Here is a 21,583-nt window from a genome sequence, read left to right on the forward strand (position 1 = left end):
TCTTAATTTTATTAATTCTTATCATCTCTGATGTCTCCCTCTTTTTGCTTTTTCTTTCATTTTTTTAAGAATATGTTTCCCTTTTCCTACAACATGTATTATTTCTCAAATTTTTATCAATTAAAAGCTTACTTTTAAATAATTTATTGACCATATTACATGTTAGTTTTACATATTTGAAACTCTCATGAAGCGCGCGTACAGATTCTAATTTAAGTATCTACATCTTCAAAAAGGAAAAAAAAAGAATCACATTATCCGACACTTAGGTAATAAGAATAGAGGTAAAGTTTTTTTTTTTTATTTTTTTTTAAAGAAAAAGAGGTTAAGGGTATGTTCAGTTGCATTTTTTAGTTATGGTGACTTGAATGTAGATCTTGAGTTGAATTTGAAATATAACTTGAGTTGAAATTATAACTTGAGTTTATGTTTGGATGTACACCTTTGAGTTATGGTTTGAATTGTGAATCTCTTTGAGTTTGTATTTGAGTGGGTCAAAACTTGAATTTGTATTTAGATAGTAATTTAATAAAAATTCAATGGTGATGGAAAATTTTAATAGGGTATATGGGTGGGATTTTATTCGTCTCTTCGTTGTGAACGTATAAAAAAAATAATCTCAATCGGAATTAAAATGAAAAAATTATGTCGTTTTTAAAAATAGAATTGTTCATTAACTGGAGTTTGAGTTTAAAAACTTGAGTTAAAGGGAGAACTTGAACTCAAATTTTAGCCCTAAACTCAAGTTAAAACTTGATGCCTCGTTCATTTCACCGATTCGAGTTTTCAGTTTTAGGTTTCTACAGTAAAAAGCTCTCAGAAAATGTCACATTTAACTTTTTCTGCTATAGTGAAAAGTTCTTAAAAAATGTCGCATCTCAGCTCGAATTGAAAACTCAAATCCACGAAGTGTGAGTTATAACTTAAATTTAAACTCAAATTTTACAAAAAAATATAAATTTAAATAAAGTTATAACTTGAGTTCAAATTTCTTTTGAGTTTAACTCTAAAAGAACGTGCTCTAAGTTTTTAACTAAAACAAAGGTGAAGTTGGACGGTCGTGATCATTTGTATAAAAACAATTCTTGAATCTTGTCCAAAGAAAATAAAATTTGAAAGGGTGAAAATAGATATAAGGAAGGAAAAAACGGGAAAAGAACAAAACTCCAATAAGTAAAAGAAAAAAAAATTCATATATTTTTTTATGGAAGGACAACTGGACAAGACAACCGAAAAAAAAAAAGGATGCAAGTCTAAAATGACCAAACTACCCCGAACTGCTCTGAATAAACACGCGTAGGTCAACGACTCGGAGTCGCTTTTAGCCAGCGATTCCTTCAGCCCACCAAACCCCAAAGAGCAAGAAGAAGAATCTTGATTCTTGAAGGAGCAAAATTAAAAAAAAAATAAAAAAAAAATGAAAAATTATTTTATATTTTAAAGTAAAAAAAGTAAAAAAAAAAAAAAAGAAAAAAAAGCAGCGGTGAAAATTAAATTAATAATATCTTTAACATTGTTAGAGGAGCGAGTAGGGGAATCCGAAAGATTCCATTTTCCATCCACAAAAAAGGAGGTTTGTATTTACTCGCGGGTTATTGGACCGAGTCGCCGAGTTGACCCATAGACGCGACGAAACGAATGCGAAACAAGGAATCTTCCTTCCTCATGAATCTCTCTCTCTCTCTATTTTCCTCATTTCATATGTATAAAACCACCGCTGTTTCTTTTCTCTTCCTTATCTGGGCAATGTTAGAAACCGATATATAACTTGACAAAAATTAAAAAGAAAAAAATGGAACTGAGCTTGGTGTTTGTTCCGAAGACCATTTCTGATATAATTTCGGAAGTTTCAGCGATCGGAGATTGTTCTCAGAAGCTCTCGAAGCTTGAAGATTACGTCAAGAGATTGGAAGAAGAGAGGACGAAAATCGACGCTTTTAAGCGCGAGCTTCCTCTTTCTGTGCTTCTTGTTAACGATGGTGATTTTTCTTTTATTTTTTATTTTATTTTATTTTTTTGTTTTTGGAAGATGGGTTGTTGATTTTTTTTTTTTGGGGGCAGCTATTGGGAGGTTGAGAGAAGAAGAGAAGGCGATAAAGAGCGAAGAAACGCGAGGGATTGTGGAGTTGATGCCGTTGAAGGGGAATTCCGAGATCGGAGGGGTAAAATCGGAAAGTGATTTCAGCGACAAGAGGAACTGGATGAGCTCTGCTCAGCTATGGATGAGCTCAAATGTCGATTCTGACCCTGACAAGCAAACTACCCCTATGTCAGACCTCAAAACGGTAAACAAAAGAATCTTTCTTTTTCTTTTCTTTTTTTCTTTTTCCTCTTCTTTTTCCTTCTGGGTTTTCACAGAAATGGATAATTGAAATTGATGATCTTTTTTTTTTTTTTTTTTTTTTTAAATTTTTAGAGAAGTGAAGAAGAAGAGAGGTCCCAAGTTTCAACTGGGGTGTGTAATTACAGAAGCAGAGGGGCATTTGTGCCATTCAAGGTGGGTGCTAGTTCACAATCACAAGTCCCAAGCCTCTCTCTGATGCCTCCAATGCCTGAGCTTGGTGACTCTAAGAAAAACGACAACAATCCAACTTCAAAGACTAGCCATGGTAGTACTAGTATTACTTGCAGAGGCGTTTCTGGTTCAAATTTTCTGACGGACCAAGTGAAATTGGCCACCAAATCACAAACCCAACAACAACAACAACAACAAACGAATAATCATCATCATCACCAACAACAACAACAACAACAAACGAATAATAATCATCATCACCAACAACAACAGCCGTTTAGGAAGCAAAGGCGGTGCTGGTCCCCTGAGCTTCATCGTCGTTTTGTTGATGCCTTGCAACAACTTGGTGGCTCCCAAGGTGGGTCCTTTTTCATTTTTATTTTTACTTTGTCTTTGAGCCTAGAATTGTAGTTTAATTGGGTAATCCCCAAAAGGGTATGTGAAGAATTTGGTAGAAAATGAATTGGAAGGAATTTTTTTTAAGGGTTGTTTTTATTATGATCAATCGCAAGCCATAACACTTTTGAACTAAAAAAGAAAAGTCTGTTGATTGAATTTTCTTCTCTATTTTGCAGCAGCTACGCCCAAGCAGATAAGAGAGCTTATGCAAGTGGAAGGGCTAACTAATGATGAAGTAAAGAGCCATTTACAAGTAAGTGTTTAATTTGCATTTTTTTCCTCTCAATTTATTTTAGGAATCTTCCCTTTCGTTTCTAAATTATGTGTTCTTATCTGTGCAGAAATACAGACTTCATGTGAGAAAGCTCCCAAATTCCTCCGGTGCACAAGGAGGAAGTGGCTTATGGATGGCCCAAGATCACAGTGGAGACAACTCAAAGGCAAATAATACGAACATGTCTCAGTCTAGTTCTCCACAGGGTCCTCTTGGTGCAAGTGGGTCTAATAAGGCTTTATCAAACACTGGAGATGATAGTATGGAAGCCGAAGAAGATGAGAAATCTGACGGCCATAGTTGGAGAGGCGGCGGCGGCAGCGGTGACAATCACAAAGCTGTTGAAGAAGATGTATAGTTAAAATACTCTTGAATATACCCCATGAATTTTGCAGATAACTATGAACATGGGAAAATCATATTATTATCTGAATTTGAGGGACGTGTTATTGTTAATAAGTTTGACGAGTACTAGAGAGGGGTTTGAGGCACTACTACAAGGGAGGTGACGATGAGATTTTTCTCCCCTTGTTACTTGCAAGTTTGTTTACTGAGGTTTTGTTCTTTATTGGCTGCTTATGGATTGTAGGAAGTGACTTAACAGTGTTTCCCTTACTCTGAGGTTCAATTTAATAGCGCTAAACTTACTATAAAGTTTCTTCTATATTGGTTTGTGCTCTAATATCTTCAGGTTTCTTCAAGACTTACTGCCTTGATACAGAGTTGGCCAAAGGGTATTCTTGGGATTCCACATTTGTATTTTCGTTTGCTCTAGTTTTACTGATATTAAAGGGCTGTCGATTTTAGGGTTGAAAGAGATTAAAGGAAAAATTAAAAAACACCGAGAATCTAAGAGTTGTGCCATTTTTTTTTGTTTTCCCGTAATCTTCTTTTTTATCATAGCGAAATTTTGCAGCTGCTTAAAGTGAACACGCTACTCTTATTAAGTAGCTGCTTAAAGTGAACATGCTACTCTTATTAAGTGTGAACCACTGTGAATTTTGTCTGTTCTTGTTTTATTGTTTTGCTGTTTTACTTTGATTTTATGCTCTTGATATTATGTTTGCTCCTAGTATAAATTTCATATCTCATTCCCTAGTCTCTCATCATTGAATTTTCTGTTTACCACTTGAAAACCTCTTTCCTTCTCTTGAGGGCAGTCGTGAAAAATTAAGCAACTTGTTATTCTCTATTTGATGTTGAAGTTGTCTCCTATTAGTACAATTTTATGGGCCCGTTTAGTTCGCTGATTCGAGTTGAGATATGACTTTATTTAAGAATTTTCTATTGTAATAAGAAGATTAGATGTGACTGTTTTTTAAAATTTTTTATTGTAGTAAAACTCAAATTTTAAACTCAAATCGGTAAAATGAAGGAAGCTTATTTTGGTGTTACCTAAAACCTCTTAAAATATTGTCACGTTCTATCGTTCTCATGCTCTGCAAGCTTTTTGGCTTCACTTGGATATTATCTTCGTATTCTCTGAAATTTCCTTTTGTGAGGATGCTTCATGAACGAGGAAGAAGTGCACATGTGGTCTTTTCCACACAAGTAAAGGGAAGAAACAGAATTGACAGCAACATTGTTTCTTGTCATTCAGAGGTTAAATCTTCGTTCAAATCAATCTTTAAAATTAGTCTCTTAATGTCTATTAATTAAAGGATCCTTGAAAAAGATACAATTTGCCCAAGTTGGTCCTTAAAATGTACAAGTTCATTTTATTGCTTACTGTATAGTTCCTTGTTGTCTGTCTCAGAAATAGTAGCGCAAATTTACTCTCCTCCAACATTGGCCTCAAAATAGTAGTCTCTAATATTATCTCAGAAATCAAATGTATTCTTTTGGATATTTGAGTAATTCCCTTGCAACTTTATGGTTTTTCTCAAAACAATATAATCCTATTTCTGAAAAATCTCCATGTCATGCTCAACAATGGGGACGTTTGTAGTCATCCAAAACTTCAACTCTCTTTTTTTAATTATATTTATTTTTAAAATTGTGCAGTAAATCCAAGAGATAGCATTTTATACTATTAGAATAACTCACTAAAAATGGGATTTGGACCTAATAAATTATTATTAAATAAAAAAAATGAACCAAATGGCTCACACTTTAGTTTAAATTATCCATTTGTGCCACCAACAGTCCTTTTACAGCTAGACTTTTGTGTGCAAGGACAATTTTGGATCCAAGACAAAAAAAGTCACTCTCACCACAAATTATGACAAAGCAATGAATCTCATTGAAAGGATTTGGTGAGCCCCTAAGAATATTTTGGTTGGAAAAAGAAAATTTGATAGCAATTTCATTGGTATCTTTCTAACGTTGCTCAACTGCCTACTAATTCTTTAGTTAATTATCTTCAACGTCAAACATTTAAATATCACTTGCTTTCCTTTTCTCCTAATGTATTTAAGAACTAATGAGCATATCCCCTTAGGATGGAATTTTGTTCCACAATAATCTGAATAATAAGTTGGCCAAAGAAATGCCAACGATTTGTTCTGGTCTCTTTCAACTTTCCTATTGTATGTGTTCAACAAAACCACTTTCTTCAATGCCCCTCCTAAATAAATAAAATAAATTTTGTCCTGCGTCATAGTTTTTTAAAGGTTCGAAAATCAATCAAAGTCAAACAAAGATTTGGGTTTGATTTCAGGGTACTAATTAAAATTTTCAGCCAAAGCATTGTGAAAAACATGTTAAAAGGTTAAGAGGGACATTTCTCTATGCGGCTTCAAGAGAAAACAAATCAGAGAATATAATAAAACAAATAATTAAAAACAATTAAGTCTCCTTGTGAACATAATTGCTTCAGTTTCAAAAACTTGTCTACACAAAGAAAAAATTGAGTTAAATACCCAAAAAAAAAAAAAGGAAGCTTATTTAATTGTCTCCAGCAGTTATGTGGATACTTAAGGAAAATTTACAGTAGGCACTTTTTTTTTTGTTTTCTCTCTCTTACTGGTAGAAACAACTGCGTTAACTGCTGCCGTTAGATTAATTTTTTAACGGTTAAATCTATGATTAATAATATTTTTATGTCACGTGATACAAATTTTTAACATGGACATTCATAAATCAAACCATTAAAAAAAATAATTCAATGGCTACAAAATCAATTTCTACCCGTAAAAGAGAGAGAGAGAACAGTTCCTACCATAGAAATTATGGACACCACCGGTGCAAATCTTTGTTGTTTGTTGTTTTTCTTTGTTGGTTGTTTTTTTTTTTTTTCGGAAAAAAATGTTACAATTACATGGAAAATTTATTATAATGGAGTTGAAATATAGCATTTTTAAAAAAATATTTAGGAATAACAAAATTTGTATGGTAATGATTACAATTGACGTTTTATACTATAAAATTATGTAATAATTATTTAAATGATGTTAATTTTTCTATTTGTAAAATATTTTAAATTTTCTGCTATATTTCATGTAAAATTTTTCATATGTTTAAAAATAACCACAGAATATATTTTTTCCCTAGTCCAAACGACCAAAAAAAATTGAAACGGCAACGTATCAACTGAAAACGACAACAACCTTAAAATGCGGCAACCGGGAAACGACAGAGAGCAACAGAAATCCAAAGAAACGACGTCAAATGTAAAAACAACAACATTCTTAAAAACGACATCAATGCCAAAAGATAACATGGAGTACAAGACAACAACCACTTGGCATAATCGACAAGCATATAAACACAGTAAACTTGAATAACGACCTTAAAAAAAAAAAAAAAAAAAAAAAAAAAAAAGGGCGGAAAAAAAAAAAGGGATTAAAAAAAAAAAACATAAATACATTTTATTATTTTTATTTTTTCCTCAATTTATCCTTCTAATCTTATAAATTATAAAGGTATCATTTGAACTTAAGAAATATGTTTCAATTTCAACCACATGCATTTTTTTTTTTTTTTTTTACAAAATGAGATGAAAAGACAAATTACCTTATTTAGATTGAGTAATTTCTATTTTTGTTTTTTGTTTTTTGAAAAATATTGCGTTTCATACACTTAAAAAAGCACGAGAATTTTCAAAAGGAAAAAAAGGGCCACAAAAGCAACAACAATAAAAAGAAAGAAAAGAGGTTCCTAGACTTGTGCTCATTGCCAATCTCATTTTCCAAACGCCACCAGCACCACGATCATAGCCGTTCACGTGGACATCATCTTGAAAATAATGTCAACTAGAGGAATTAGTTGGTCGAAGAGGATTCTTTGGAGACCACAAAATTCAAATAAGCCAAATCTGAAATTAAAGGCAAGAATCAGTTCAATTTTGAGAGGAAGCTACCGCAAATTAAATAAGGAAATAAGGAAAAAGGAAAGTCAATTGAAGACAGAAAGGAAAACTATCATTCCATAGATGTTTACCACGAATTGTATATCCCAAATACCATATTCAGCACATTCACTCCTTTTTCTAGATTCTCTCTCTAAATCCCTCCGCTTTCTCATTCTCAATTTTCATTATAATTGTACTTTTGAAAGTATTAAGGACAATGAAGGAAATAACAGATTTGGGAGAGACAAATAAAATTAATAGCATATATTTAAAAAATGTTTAGTAAAAAGCAGAGAACTATTAATGAATATATTTTAACATACAGATCATTACTAAAAATATCTAAAAAATACCCAAAATTGAAAATCTTTCTCTCTTCTCTATGTCACGTTCTCTCTTCTGTCTCTCTCTCTCTCTTCCCTCGTTCGCTCTCTCCTCCCTTGCTCTCTCTCTCCGTCAACGTGTAGAACACCGGCCACCGAAATCTCTCACAACCAAGATCTCTCATCGAGGATATGTTCGTCGCGTGGAATGCCTAGATCGTCGCCTGAAAGTTTCTCATCTCCGCCATCAGTGGAAGGAGAAATCGTGAGACAGTAGGGGGCGAGCAAGAGAGGTGAGAGAAAGAGAGAAGGCCATCGTGAGAGGGGAGAGAAAATGAAGAGAGAAGAGAGAGAAAGAGAGAAGGCTAGCGTGAGAGGTGAGAGAGAAAGATAATTTCTTTCTTTGGAAAGAGTTGTGGGAATTTTTAATTAAAAGTAATGATATAATGGTAAAAATAAACTTTAACTTTTTAATATTATGTTATTTACTACTAATTAAAATAAGTATGTTATTTATTTCATGTAGTTTTAAAAATATAATATTTATTATAATTTTTCAAGTATTATATATAGTGAAACTCCGAGACTTTATAGTGGACGTAATATTTACATTGAAAGTGAACCACTATAAATTTGTGTATTTTTTTATTTGTTCGCACTTCAAATTTTTGTTCTAGCACTCAATCAACAATGCAAACTACGATCAACATCGAGAGCGTTTGATCCCTCAAACAAATTTAATTGTAGAATCTAGCCTCTACAACTATGATCCTACGAGCTCACTCGTGTTGAGACCTTGGTCGTTGTTTAGGTTTTAGGGCATATCAATTGAGATTTGAGGCCTAAAAAAATAATTGAGATTTAAGAGTTTACTATGAGTAAGTTTACAAGGCACAAACAATGCTATTTTTGCTAAGAATATACTCAATTTCTCTTTGGTTGTTGGCCTCTAATCACATCCTAACCCCACGAGCTCCGCCTGTCGTCCTTATGAATTTTGTTAGATCGTCACTCTATGTCGCCATTAGCAAGAGTTCATCGATGTTTCCTAACTTTGCATTGTTGCTTCAGACGCTGCGCATCGAGCTTCTCTTTGCTCCTAATTGCGACTCTCTTCTTATATCACCTTCTTCCAATTGTTTTTTGATTCACGCCTTCTTTAAAATCGCTCAAAAGTGAAGTGAGTTAAAGAAACACCAATTTTACAGAATTTGTGTTTAAATATCCATGTTTGTGAAAAATTGACACATAATTTACACGTAAAAGTGGTAAGAAGGAATAACTGGGTTTTAAAAATTTGTACCAAACCAAATTTAGGGCACGTTGGAAGGTATATTCAAATTATGACTTTTCTGACCTGTTTGTTATCGTTTTCATTTTCATTTTTTACGTTTTTTGAAGCAAAAAATTGAAAACAGTAATAGAAAACACGTTTGGCGAAGTTTATTTTAGAAAACAAAAACAAAACTGTTTTTGTCGTTTTGTGGAATTCTGAAAATGAAAAAAACCCGTTTTCATTTTCTGGTTTTCATTTTCGTTTTCCTTCTTTCTTCAGCTTCCCGTCCTCCCGTTCTCTCTTCTTCTAATTTTTTCTTCCCTTCTTCAGCTGAGCTCTGCTTCCCTTCCCTTCTTCAGCCGAGCTCTTCTTCCCGGCCGAGCCCTGGCGTTCTTCTCACCCGTTTCGCCTGACTTGCGCCGTTTGCTTCTCACCCGAGCTCCTCCGTTCGCCTGAGCTCCTCCGGTCTCTCGTTGCCCGATCTGTCCCATTCCCATCTCGCCGTTTTCTCACCGAGGTATGCCCCTTGCCAAAAATGTTTGATGGTTTTCCGTTCCATTTAGTTGAGCATTTCTTCTGATTAGTTTTTTTTTTTTGTTTTCGCCCCGTTCTCGTCTCGCTGTTTAATTTGCTATATTCAACCAAATCGGTTGCTAGTTTTCTGTTTGATTTGGTGTTGTTTTGTTTCTAATTTTGCTATGCTTGATCTGATTTGGTCATTTTTTTCTGTTTTTTCCCTGGAGGCCCCCGATTATCAGCCCTGATGGGGGCTGATTATCAGTCCCCATCAACCACAATGGGGGCTGATAATCAGCCTTAATAGGGGCTGATTATCAGCCCTATTGGGGGCTGAAAATCAACCTCTATCAGCCCCAATGGGGGCTGATAATCAGCCCCCATCAGTCCCAATAGGGGCTGATTATCAGCCCTGATGAGAGCTAATTATCAGCCCCCATCAGCCCCATAGGGGCTGATTATCAACCCTGATGGGGGCTTATCAATGGGGGCTGATAATCAGCCCCAATAGGGGCTGATAATTAGCCCCCATCAGCCCCAACGGGGGCCTCCCAGGGGCTGAATCAGCCCCAATGGGAGGCCTCCATTGGGACTGTATCAGCCCATGCGTGTGTGTGTGTCTGTGTATGTGTGTGTATATACTTTACAAATTGACATTTATTTTAATGATGAAAGTGTTATTTTAGATGTGTGATAAGGACAATAATACGAAATGGCCGGCCGCAATTGAGGATTTTTATGTGGAACTGATATACGAAGAGTCAAAGACTGGGATGCAAACATCCACTTTGGACAAAAAAACGTGGATGAAAATTGCTAATGAAATATCACTTAGGTTTGGTAAGCATTTCACATCAGACCAGCTTAAAGCAAAGTGGAATAGGCTTAGACGTAGCACGAGAGAGTTTAAGGCATTAATTGAAACAACAGGGTTTGGTTGGGATTCTGAGGCTAACACTGTCACAGCTGAAAAAGAAGTATGAGATTCATATGTGGCGGTAAGGTTTGAGCATTAACATCTTATGTTATATGAAAGAGTTGAATTGGTGTTTGGATTGCACCTGAGTATTTACTCTTGTTTTCTTTATAATGTCAGAAACATCCTGAGGCTAAGAAATTCAAGAAAGGGAGTTTGCAGAACTTTGCCCAACTTTCACAGATTTTTTTTGGGACTATTGCTACTAGACAGGGGTCAATGAATGCACATACTGCCGTTAATGTTTTGAATGCGGCGAAAAGGGCTGTCACACAATTGGAAGAGGTAGAGGAGGGTACAGGGGACTCGGATGAAGTCCGGGGTGCAGAAGACAATAGAAACATACGGTCTCAGGGTCCTACTACTCGATCTAAGAAGAAGGGCAAGAACAACAGTGCAGTTGACGCGGCTATAGAGGCTTTGGCAAAGAGTGCTACCCTACGTAGTGAGACATCTGTTCAAAATGTTGATTTGTTTTAGCAATATTTAGTTGATAGGCAAGCCCGTACTATGACATTAGCCGAGGCTCAGAAAGAGGATCCAACTACAAGTATTGAAACCTGTATGGATTTGTTGAATGAGTATGGGGAGTATTTAGACGATAATGCGTATACTAAGGCAGCGCACCAGTTGGCGGTTGACATTTCCCTTAGGAGGATGTGTGAAAATGCTCGCTTGTCGTCATCTTTCATGGATTCAAAGCCTGTAGTTTAAATGATTATTGTGTTGTTTTCTTTATTTGTTTCCTCTCGGACGTATGTTTTTTTTTAAGTATTGTTGAGCATGTACAACAGATTTTTCTCTTGGACTTGTGTTTGTTAGACTTTGTTATTTGTTTTTAGTTGGATTGAATTACATTGGAGTTCTTCGTTTGATTACTTAATGTTATATGGATGTTTGATTAGTTCCAGTCTCGGTTCATTTTTTAGGTTAATATGGATTCAGATAGTGAGAATGATGCCAGAGCTGTTGACTTTCTCCAGTCATCAGATGATAATGAACAACCACAACATTATATCCAATTATTGATGTCGATTGGAAACAGACGAACTAGGCAACCTCGTCGTAATTCTGCGTTAACAGGACGAGAATATGTTTTAGAACAATTACATGGACATCCCAAAAATTTGTTTGAAATGTGTCGTATGCATCGAGACACGTTCGAAGCAATTGTTCAGTTAATTCGAGGCCACAATCTACTGCCTTCTTCAAGTATTTCAGCAGAAGAATCTCTAATGATGTTCTTAAGAACGGTTGCTCACTCAGATCGCAATAGAGAGATACAAGTGTCATTCTGAAGAGACAGTACACCGGCATTTTGATAATATGCTTACCGCATTGTCTGCGTTAGCACCTCAAGTTATAAAACTACCAAATATGAACATTGTCCCCCCAGAGATTCAACACAACCCTAAGTACTGACAATGGTTTAAGGTACAATCTGACTCTGCTCATATACTACTACTATGACAAATAATTTTAAATTAATCGTAACTCACGCCTTATGTATTTTAATAGGATTGTATTGGTGCAATAGACGGTACACACATGATGGTTGTCCCACCTGCACATCAACAGGCAGTCTATAGAGGAAGAAGACATTCGTGCACTCAAAATGTAATGGCGGCGTGTAGTTTTGATATGCTATTCACTTATGTCAATACCAGATGGGAAGGATCAACTGCTGATTCCAGAGTGTTAACTGAGACTATGATAGATCCAGATGACGCAATCTCCCGCTCTTTGGGGATGTCCGCAACGACGAGGAAGCAACTTAATTTTTAAAATTAACACACCATATTCTCAAGAATTTGAATAAAATTGTACAATATTTTTGACTCAAATTCACACGCTTTGAGGAGGGAAAAAAACTTATTTTGAAACCACTGATGTAATAAGTTAAACAAAAAACCAACCTAATTCTGAAATCAACTCGCCATATTTTCAAGAATTTGAAGAAAATTGTACAGTGTTTTAACTCAAACTCACACGCCTCTTCTCTCTCTCTCTCAAAAGAATAAATATATACCAATAGCTTGTTGTGTGATCCACAATTTAATTAAGATGCACGCGTGAGATGATCCTCTATTTAGACAATACGAGGTTGATTTGCCCGTAGAAGATATTGAGGGAGAACAAGAAGGGCAACATGAACAACAACATGGTATGGATGCACAAGAAGCAGAAACATCTGAAATGAGTGGTCGGCAACAACGTAATTACATGGTTAATTTTAGGGATCATCTAGCTAATCAAATGTGAGATTCGTATATGCGACAATAATTTAAGCTAATATTGTAATTTCCATATTTTATTAATTATTAGTGTTTTTATTTGTGATTCAATTATTATTGAATCATGGTTTATGGTTCTCTATAGTGTTTTTTTCTCATAAAAAATTTGAATTTCAAAAATCAAAATCATGAATCATGATTCTGAATCCATGAACCAAACAAACCCTTAGATTTCTTATTTCCTATTCAAACCACAACACAACTAATTAAAGTTGAAACCATACTCTTCAAACTTTTTAAAAATATCGGGTTCGATTGGTAACGTTTTTAAAATGATTTTATTTTCAATATAAAAGTAAAAATGAGATTGTTTTGATAGTCATTCTAGAACTGATTATGAAATTACGTTTGGTTTGTTTTTTAAGAGGTTGTGTTGAGTATAATAAAAAAGTAGAATTGTGTAAATTCACATGCTTTGAGGAGGGAAAAAAACTTATTTTGAAACCACTGATGTAATAAGTTAAACAAAAAAACAACCTAATTCTGAAATCAACTCGCCATATTTTCAAGAATTTGAAGAAAATTGTACAGTGTTTTAACTCAAACTCACACGCCTCTTCTCTCTCTCTCTCTCAAAAGAATAAATAAATAAACTTGTAATCACAACACAATTTCATATTTTAGGGGATGTTTGTTTCATGTACTGTTCCTGATTCTGAATCATGATTTATGGTTCTCTATAGTGTTTTTTTCTCATAAAAAATTTGAATTTCAAAAATCAAAATCATGAATCATGATTCTGAATCTATGAACCAAACAGACCCTTAGATTTCTTATTTCCTATTCAAACCACAACACAACTAATTAAAGTTCAAACCATACTCTTCAAACTTTTTAAAAATATCGGGTTCGATTGGTAACGTTTTTAAAATGAGTTTATTTTCAATATAAAAGTAAAAATGAGATTGTTTTGATAGTCATTCTAGAACTGATTATGAAATTACGTTTGGTTTGTTTTTTAAGAGGTTGTGTTGAGTATAATAAAAAAGTAGAATTGTGTAAGAATCGTATGTGGTTATAATTATTAATTAATATATTATAATATTATGAATGAGTACTAGAAAATGAAAACAGAAAGGGAAAATCAACTTTCAACCATTTTCTAATTTTTTTCACTAAAACCATTATCACTGTTTTTTATTTTCATTTTCTTTATCAAAACATTTACCTGACGTTTTTTTCCTGTATTCGTCCCTGATTCTGAATCATATTCATAGTTCTCTGCAGTGTTTTTCTTTCACAAGAAATACACGTAAAATGAGAATGGTTCTAAATTCATGAACCAAACATCCACTTAATAAAGAATCACGGTTTACAAACCATTTTTATTTTCGTGTCTCAAAAGACATGTAAAAACGTTTTTAAAAACAAACAAAAATCAATTTCAAACGCACCCATGCGATTTAAACTTATTTACCAAACCGAGCCTAAATAGTAGTGACTTTAGTGCGTTTCGGTTCAGTCATAAAAAAAAGCTCCTAGTTTTTGGTTGTCGTGTGTAAAGGAAAACTCCTAATTCTAAACAGTTCGTTGGCTCCAAAAATAAAAACTCCGGCTTCGTTTGGTATGAGAGTTTAAATTATAGTGATTCTAGTTTTGATTTTAGAATTAGAACCATAATTCATGATTTTGAGTCCAAATTATAGTTCTGAAACTAGAACCAGAGTCAGAGGTTTGAACCACTCAAAACTAAGGGGTGATTTTAGAATCAAGAATGATTTTAGTTTAAAATATCACATCAGTGTTCAAACCTTAAATCAGAACTATTTAAATTAAACACTAATTATAAAAGTGACTCAAATTAAAATCACTATTTACTTTTAATAAATAAACACCGATTTAAATCAGAATTATGGTTCCCGGTTCTACAACGTACCAAACATGCTCTCCATTTCCCTTCCTAAACCATTTCTAGTACCTTCTCTGCCGCTCCCACACTCTCTTCCGCCCTTCTTTCGCGTCTCCTCTGCTTTCCCACACTCATCTCTATTTCTCCGGTAACTTCTCTCCGGTTCTGTCTCCGGTTATCTTCAAGTCAGTAAATTCTTTCCTTTTGCCTGCTGAAATTCCTAAAGATCAGATTTTTTTTTTCTCTCCTTTAAGTTCAATTCGATTCTTTTGTTAAAATAGTATTGGAATTATTTTTCTTTTTTCTATTTCTCTGATCAGCACTCATTATGAGATAATCAGTTTTTAATTTATTCATACTACTGTAAGTTTGGTCTCTTCTGTTAGTTAAAAGTGCAGTTTTGTTTTTTTTTTGGGGCCAAGTAATGCATGAATTTCGATTCAGCAACTGCATTGAAACAAACAAAATTACGAAATTTTATTTTCTACCTTTTGCCCAAGTTCAATCCGATTGTTTCTATCTTTTACTCTCGTTTTATGTAATCGTTGTGAGAGTTCAGTTATCAATACTACTTTGAAGTTTTCTCGGTTAGTGAATTCACATTTTTTGTTTCGTTTTTGTTTTTCGGATTTTGTTCTGTATTCGTGCATAATATTATATTATATATTTATATATATTTATCTTTCGTTTTTATTTTTTATTTTTGTTATTGAAGTATTTATGATATATCTTTTCACCATTGTTAGGTTAGCATTTAGGAATTTGAAAGTTCTGTAATTCCGTTCTAGGAATTTATGGTTGAGGCAGATATTAACTCTAATCTAGTTGATGAAGTTGTCGGATTTACAGAACCGAAAATGATGGGAAGAGAGATAACGAATGTCGATCTATACATAAGTTGTGTAAATTCAATTCCATATTTATGTTTTTGAAGGAAATAAGACAATTTTTATCATGTATTTTAGATGATCAAAACTCATATTGCAGAGGTGTTCCTTTTCCTTGCTAAATTCTGGATCTACTTTTAGTTTGAATTTGATGATTACAATTATATTTATATTCTTTAATGTTAAGAATAGTCTGGTTTTTTATGTTTTTGAATTGTTTTAACTTTGTCATTCTTTTAAATCTTGAATAGGCTGAAATAATTGGAAAGTTTTGGAGAGTACTTGGAACTTGTGATGCGATTGGAAATTCAAACTCAAGAAGAAATTTTACTTTTCTTTGGATATTTTGATACCAATTGCTATATTTGTGTTATGTGCTTTTGATGTTTTATGTACTTAAAACGTTTGGCTGTGGATATTTGGATGTTTGGTTGTGTTTTGAAACCTGGGTATGAGATGCTTGGACGCTTTTATATACCCAGTAGTAATAGTATCATATAAATGTTTGGTGTTCAGATTCTTTTTTTTTTTTTTTTTGTGTTTTTTTGGAGATGTGAAAAATTTACGCTTGTTTTTGGTACATAAATCATTTGTACTTTATCTAGTTGTAAGTAGTAGTCAATTCTTTAAATTTTCCAACACTCCTGTTAATTGGGTCATAACTCTTTTCCTGTTTTCTTTTTTCTTTGTTCTTTTTTTCCCCCCAACCCGCTATGGCTCGTTTATTAAATATGTCGTGTTGTGTTACACATGTAATAAGCATTTCGTGTGTGTTTGAGTTCCCGCACGTTTATTAACTGTATCGTATTCGAGTCTAGGCCTATCGAGTTGTGTCATAAATATGTTGGCCTGAGCATGACATGAATTGCTAGCTCCACTCTCAATTCCCAAGTTCCAACAGACAAAAAAAAAAAAAAAAAAAAAGGAAACAAACAAACAAAGAGCATCGTAGGCTGTGTTTGGATGTCATAGTTAACCTTAAACCCTACTCTTGAGCTCTATTTTGGATACTAATTTTGCTCTCAAAATGACCCAGTTGGTCTCCACGAAACAACTATGAGGGAAATCGTCTCTGTTCAAGTTGGAGGTTTTGCAAACTTTGTGGGCTCTCATTTCTGGAACTTCCAGGTAAAGTATAGTAGTTATTATATTTTTAGGTATTCAAGAGTACATTCTCACCAGTGCATATATGCTTACTGCTTACTTCCTATATTGCAAGTACCATTTTGGGCGCGTTTGGAACTCGTTCCAAAATGATTTTGTTTTTTATATGAAAATGAAAATGAAAACGTTTTCAATTTCAGATAGAAATCGTTTTTGAAAATGCGTTTGGTAGTTTTATCAAGAGATTGTTTTCAGTGTAAAAAAACCCATTAATGTCTTTGTTTCTCTCTCTCTCTGCTCGAGAGAGGAGAAAACGAAAACAAAAAATGAAAAACGACTAAAAGTCGTTTTTCATTTCTCTCTCATTTTACACTAAACTAAAAAATCGTTTTTATTTCGCTTTTGTGTCTTTATTGTGCCAAACGCCGTTTTAGAAACGTTTTTATTTTTTCTTTCTCAAAAAATGTGAAAAACAAAAACGGGATCAATTCCAAACACGGTCTTTGTATTTATATTTGTAAACATGTCTAACATTTTCTTGTTCTAAAGAATCACAAGTGACCTTTTCTTTTATTTGAATTTATTTTTGTGTTGATTTTGTGTGCTCAATGCTTAAGGATGAGTTGCTTGGATTGGCGTCGGACCCTCATGCTGAGCCAGTTTTCAGGAATCAGCATACAAACATGGATGTCCTCTACCGTACTGGTGAAACCCCAAGGGTAAAGAGTTTTTCTTTCTTTCTATCATTTTTTTTTAATGGAATGGGGGGTGAGAATGGCTACATTTTGGTTTCCTTATATATGTGAATGCCTAGCGCTATATTTTATTAGTGACAAAATGTGTTATTGCTGAGATCATGCTTTATTTGACAGCAAATTACATTTCTTTCTTTACTTTATTGCTTAATGTGCAGGGCGATGTTTCTTATACTCCTCGCATGGTTTCTCTTGATTTTCAAGGTACTTGATTTGTAAGCAGTAGTTGAGAAATTCTTGATGTATTTTCTTTTTATGGCTTAATTGATGGCAGTTTCTCCGATTTTGATATGATCGTTTAGTTGATATCGATCGCCTATCAATTTTTTTTCCTTGTGATTATTTTGTGCAAGCCAGGTGGATTGCTAGTCTAAGAGTTTATTTCCATCATATGATCCTCAGGTCCTGGGGCATGAACTGGATCAGTTACATTTTTTCTTTTTAGAAGACACACATGAATTGTTTTAGAAGTATATTTACAGCAGCCTTTAAGAAAATTTTATATGCAGAATAGAGCAATGGGTAATAGCTTTTTATCATGGAAAGATTAGCTTGAACTTGTATCTTGTTCCACTTTTTTAACTTCTTTTTGAGAACTATGTGACTTATGGTGCTTGGTAATCGCAGGATCTCTTGGATCTATGAGTACATGTGGGACGTTGTACAATGAAAGCTCACCTGCAGATTCAGATGTCATCACCTGGTGAGACTTTAGATGCTGCAATATTTCATGTTAGTAGCTTCATTTGTCAATAGCTAGGAAAGAATTGGTATAATCAGCATCCTATCCAATTTTGTTTTCATTGCCAAGCCGAGGGAAAATAAGCTACCTTTTTTGTCTCTAAAATGTATTGTTTCTCATCTGGCATGGTGTTCAAATGATTTAATGTCCGTGAACTAATGTGCAGGACTGGTAATGTTTCTACCCACGCATCTGAACCTCGCAAGAAGAATTTGTTCTTGCAACGTCTGTACGAGGAAGAGGAAGAGAGTTCAACTCTGATGAATGGTGTAAATGGTGGTGGGAAGAGTTCTTCTCAGAGAGAGATTCATGATAGGGATGTTGTTGAAAATTTAGAAAATGTTGTCAAATACTGGACAGACTTCTCAAAAGTTCACTATCATCCCCGGAGTTTATATGAATTTAGTGGATTGTGGATGGATTCTCAAGAGTTTGATAATTATGGGATTGGGAGGGATGTCTTTTCTGGAGGAGAAGAAATTAATGAGAGAATTCGTTTTTTTGTGGAAGAGTGTGACCATATTCAGGTATATTTATTCAGTGTTTCTTGCCTTATATGTAGTTCTGTCATGGTACTAAAAAGATCTTTATCTGGATTTGTAGTGCAGAAAGATGCATTTTCTCAACGTAGAAATTATATGGTTATATGTGTGTCAAGATTTTTTTAAGATCAAAACTACCATATATGGCCAATATCCTTCTGTATAGTAGTCTCAGTTCTTGATTATCTCTTTGTTGCTCATTGTGGTGATTTTAACAGGGTTTTCAGTTTATTGTGGATGACTCGGGAGGTTTCTCCGCTGTAGCTGCAGATCTTCTAGAGACTATTGCGGATGAATATGGGAACACTCCAGTTTTGCTATATTCTGTCCGCAGTCCTGTTTCCTTCATGAACCCCATAAGCCAGAAGCAGACAGTCTCTAGGGATCTTCATGACGCAGTTTCATTTTCAAAGTTATCATCCTTTTGTAAACTAATTGTTCCTATTGGCTTACCTTCTCTGAGCACAAGTAAGCAAGTACCATTTCAAATGTTTTACCTCACTTGATTCTGTTGCGTTCTGAGCTAAATGTGAAGTGTATCTTGTCATATATATTGAAGGTAAGGCTGCAACGTTCCTCAGCGTCAAAGATGAAAAGCCTCATCACTGCAGCGCAGTTTATGCAGCCACACTACACAGTGTTAGCCTTCCTTTCCGGATGGAACAACTTGGGCCGGCCGCAGATTCTCGTGATATTTCTGGTTCCATGGATGTTAACGGGCTTGTACAGATGCTAGCAGGGCAATCTAGGGAGAATATGGTGGCCATTATGGATGTTGCAATGCCAGCTCCTCCTTTGACTGGTATTTTTTTTGTGTGCTTTTTCACCTTCAGCTTCTCGTTCTAAGTTGCAAGTTTGGCTAATTATTCACAATCTTGGAATCTAGGGGCACAAGGCAACCAAACTTTGTTGGGTAATTTGCATCCATTGACTCCGGAGATAAGTGAGGATGTAGCAGACTTTCACGCAGTGGAATCCATTACTGCCCTCGGAACCTTTAGTGCAGGTAACGCGTATGCTTCTACCTGTTAAGTTAAATTCGATTTTTTTTCCTTTGTTTCTCCCTTGGCATAATGTTTCCATGCTAGGTAAATATAGGCTTCCCTTTGGCCCTTCATTTTTCTTGTTCCAGTTGGCTTTATTTGGGTGAGCAATGCACATAAAACTTAGGAGAATATTTATTTGGGGTACAAGCTCAAAGATTCTGGCAGTAACCCCTGTTAAAACAGTTCTTTCAAAAGCCGTGAATGGGTTTATAATTCATCTTATATCTGTCTTCTGCAGGAGTTAGTCGGGCTTCAGTTCCCGAAGTGAATGCCAGAGTTGAGGCTGCTTATAAACGGGCAACATCAAGGCCAATGTTCTGCCACCTTTCGGTGGCTCAATGCCCCCTTCCAATACCCTTGCCATTTCCTTCGATCTTCGGCGCCAGCGTTGGCCAGCAGGGTGAGCTGCTAGGTAGCCCGATCACTGGCTCCTCATCAAGGGGTTCTCTTGATGTTCACTCCATCCCGTTGGCGGCTAGACTGCGTTCAAGCAGCGCTGTCTTGCCATTTTTGGAGAATAGGTTGGGGAAACTACATAGGTATGGGATTGAGAGAGGAGCACCTGGTGCTCAGTTGCTTAGAAGTTGGGGCTTTGGGCAGGACGAGTTGGAAGACATGGGTGAGATGATGTCAAAAATGGTGGTGCAATTGAAGCCCGACTCTGGAATGTCCTCAGATTCTGACTGAGTTATAAATCCAGTCTCCCTCTTTTGTCACTTTCCGTCTATGCTTTATATCTGCATTTATAGAAGATGACAAGCTAGCTATAACATAGGACAAAGGTTAGATTGGGTAAATTCTGATGTTTTCCACCTAAAATGGGAGGGGATCGACTTTTACCATCCGATAAGTTCTTGTCAAATCTATCCTTTGATGTATCTCCAAATTTGAAATGCACCTTGGTTTTCTATCTGTTCCTGCCGCTGCCGCTTCCATTGTAGACACTATTGTTATCGCGGACACTAATGCCATCCTCGCTGTCAGATCCCCCGTGACCTTCGGCGCAGGAGGAAGATCAGATCTTCCCCCCAAACATCTGCATGAGGAAGATATGGAAGATCTCATATCAGGAGATCGCTCCACTGTGCAATTGTGCAGTGTCGGACTCTTAGTCGATGAGATCTACGTTCTCCCGATATCATGGAGAATGGTCCCCACAGCGAGATCACGACTTGCTCTGTGTGTTGAGCTTAGTCTGTGGTGATTGGAGAATGTCAAATCTGTAGAGCTGCACGTTCCATTAGGGGATTGAGAGCTAGCCAAGTTTCTTTTACTTCACGCGTACACCAAATTTCTTTTTGTGATATAAATAATATGGAAAATGTGAAAAAAAAAAAAAAAACAATTGTATCACCGTATTTTTTCAAGAGCTATCAAATACACACATATCAAAATAGTAAAAAAACATATTACAACGACGAGTTTTCATGCTATGAAAGCTTTCTATAATAGCTTCATAATGGTTTTAGGTATAGATGAAAAAACTGGAGAGTAAAGTGAAGCCATAAGGGCGTATATGGAGATAGAATTTTGAATGGGGGCTTAGTAGTAAAATCATAGGTTTTTAGAATGTACCTCGTCGGTCCTATGTAAGTCCGCACTGATGCTAAGCATTTGAAACTCTATATTTTTTCCAAGGGTTTTTAGCACATTTGCTGCTCCCTAAACTTATTGTAATTTAACAAATTATCCTCTAAACTTTTAATTTTGACAAGTTACTTTTTTAACTTATAAAGTTGTTATAATATGACTCATTTTGACGACGATTGTGTTAAATTATTGTTAAAAAAACAT

The 21,583-nt window shown here is 35.0% G+C and overlaps 2 protein-coding genes across 2 annotated transcripts; both read left to right on the plus strand.

Annotated features, from left to right (window-relative positions):
* The first annotated feature begins 1,661 nt into the window (after positions 1 to 1,661).
* On the plus strand, positions 1,662 to 3,842 carry LOC21396412 (transcription factor HHO5). The gene is made up of 5 exons (XM_010111592.2): positions 1,662 to 1,979; positions 2,062 to 2,285; positions 2,417 to 2,873; positions 3,091 to 3,167; positions 3,256 to 3,842. Exons 1-5 carry the CDS (start codon positions 1,793 to 1,795, stop codon positions 3,544 to 3,546), a joined length of 1,236 nt encoding a protein of 411 aa, XP_010109894.1. The 5' UTR covers positions 1,662 to 1,792; the 3' UTR covers positions 3,547 to 3,842.
* Positions 3,843 to 14,751: 10,909 nt separating this feature from the next.
* On the plus strand, positions 14,752 to 20,710 carry LOC21396413 (protein misato homolog 1). Its single transcript, XM_024174426.1, has 10 exons — positions 14,752 to 14,898; positions 16,637 to 16,728; positions 17,322 to 17,423; positions 17,618 to 17,663; positions 18,087 to 18,162; positions 18,368 to 18,728; positions 18,962 to 19,211; positions 19,303 to 19,545; positions 19,630 to 19,749; positions 20,028 to 20,710. Exons 2-10 carry the CDS (start codon positions 16,657 to 16,659, stop codon positions 20,474 to 20,476), a joined length of 1,719 nt encoding a protein of 572 aa, XP_024030194.1. The 5' UTR covers positions 14,752 to 14,898; positions 16,637 to 16,656; the 3' UTR covers positions 20,477 to 20,710.
* Positions 20,711 to 21,583: the final 873 nt, after the last annotated feature.

Source organism: Morus notabilis, unplaced genomic scaffold (genome assembly GCF_000414095.1).
Source record: "Morus notabilis unplaced genomic scaffold, ASM41409v2 Scaffold720, whole genome shotgun sequence".
NCBI classification, from domain to species: Eukaryota; Viridiplantae; Streptophyta; class Magnoliopsida; order Rosales; family Moraceae; genus Morus; species Morus notabilis.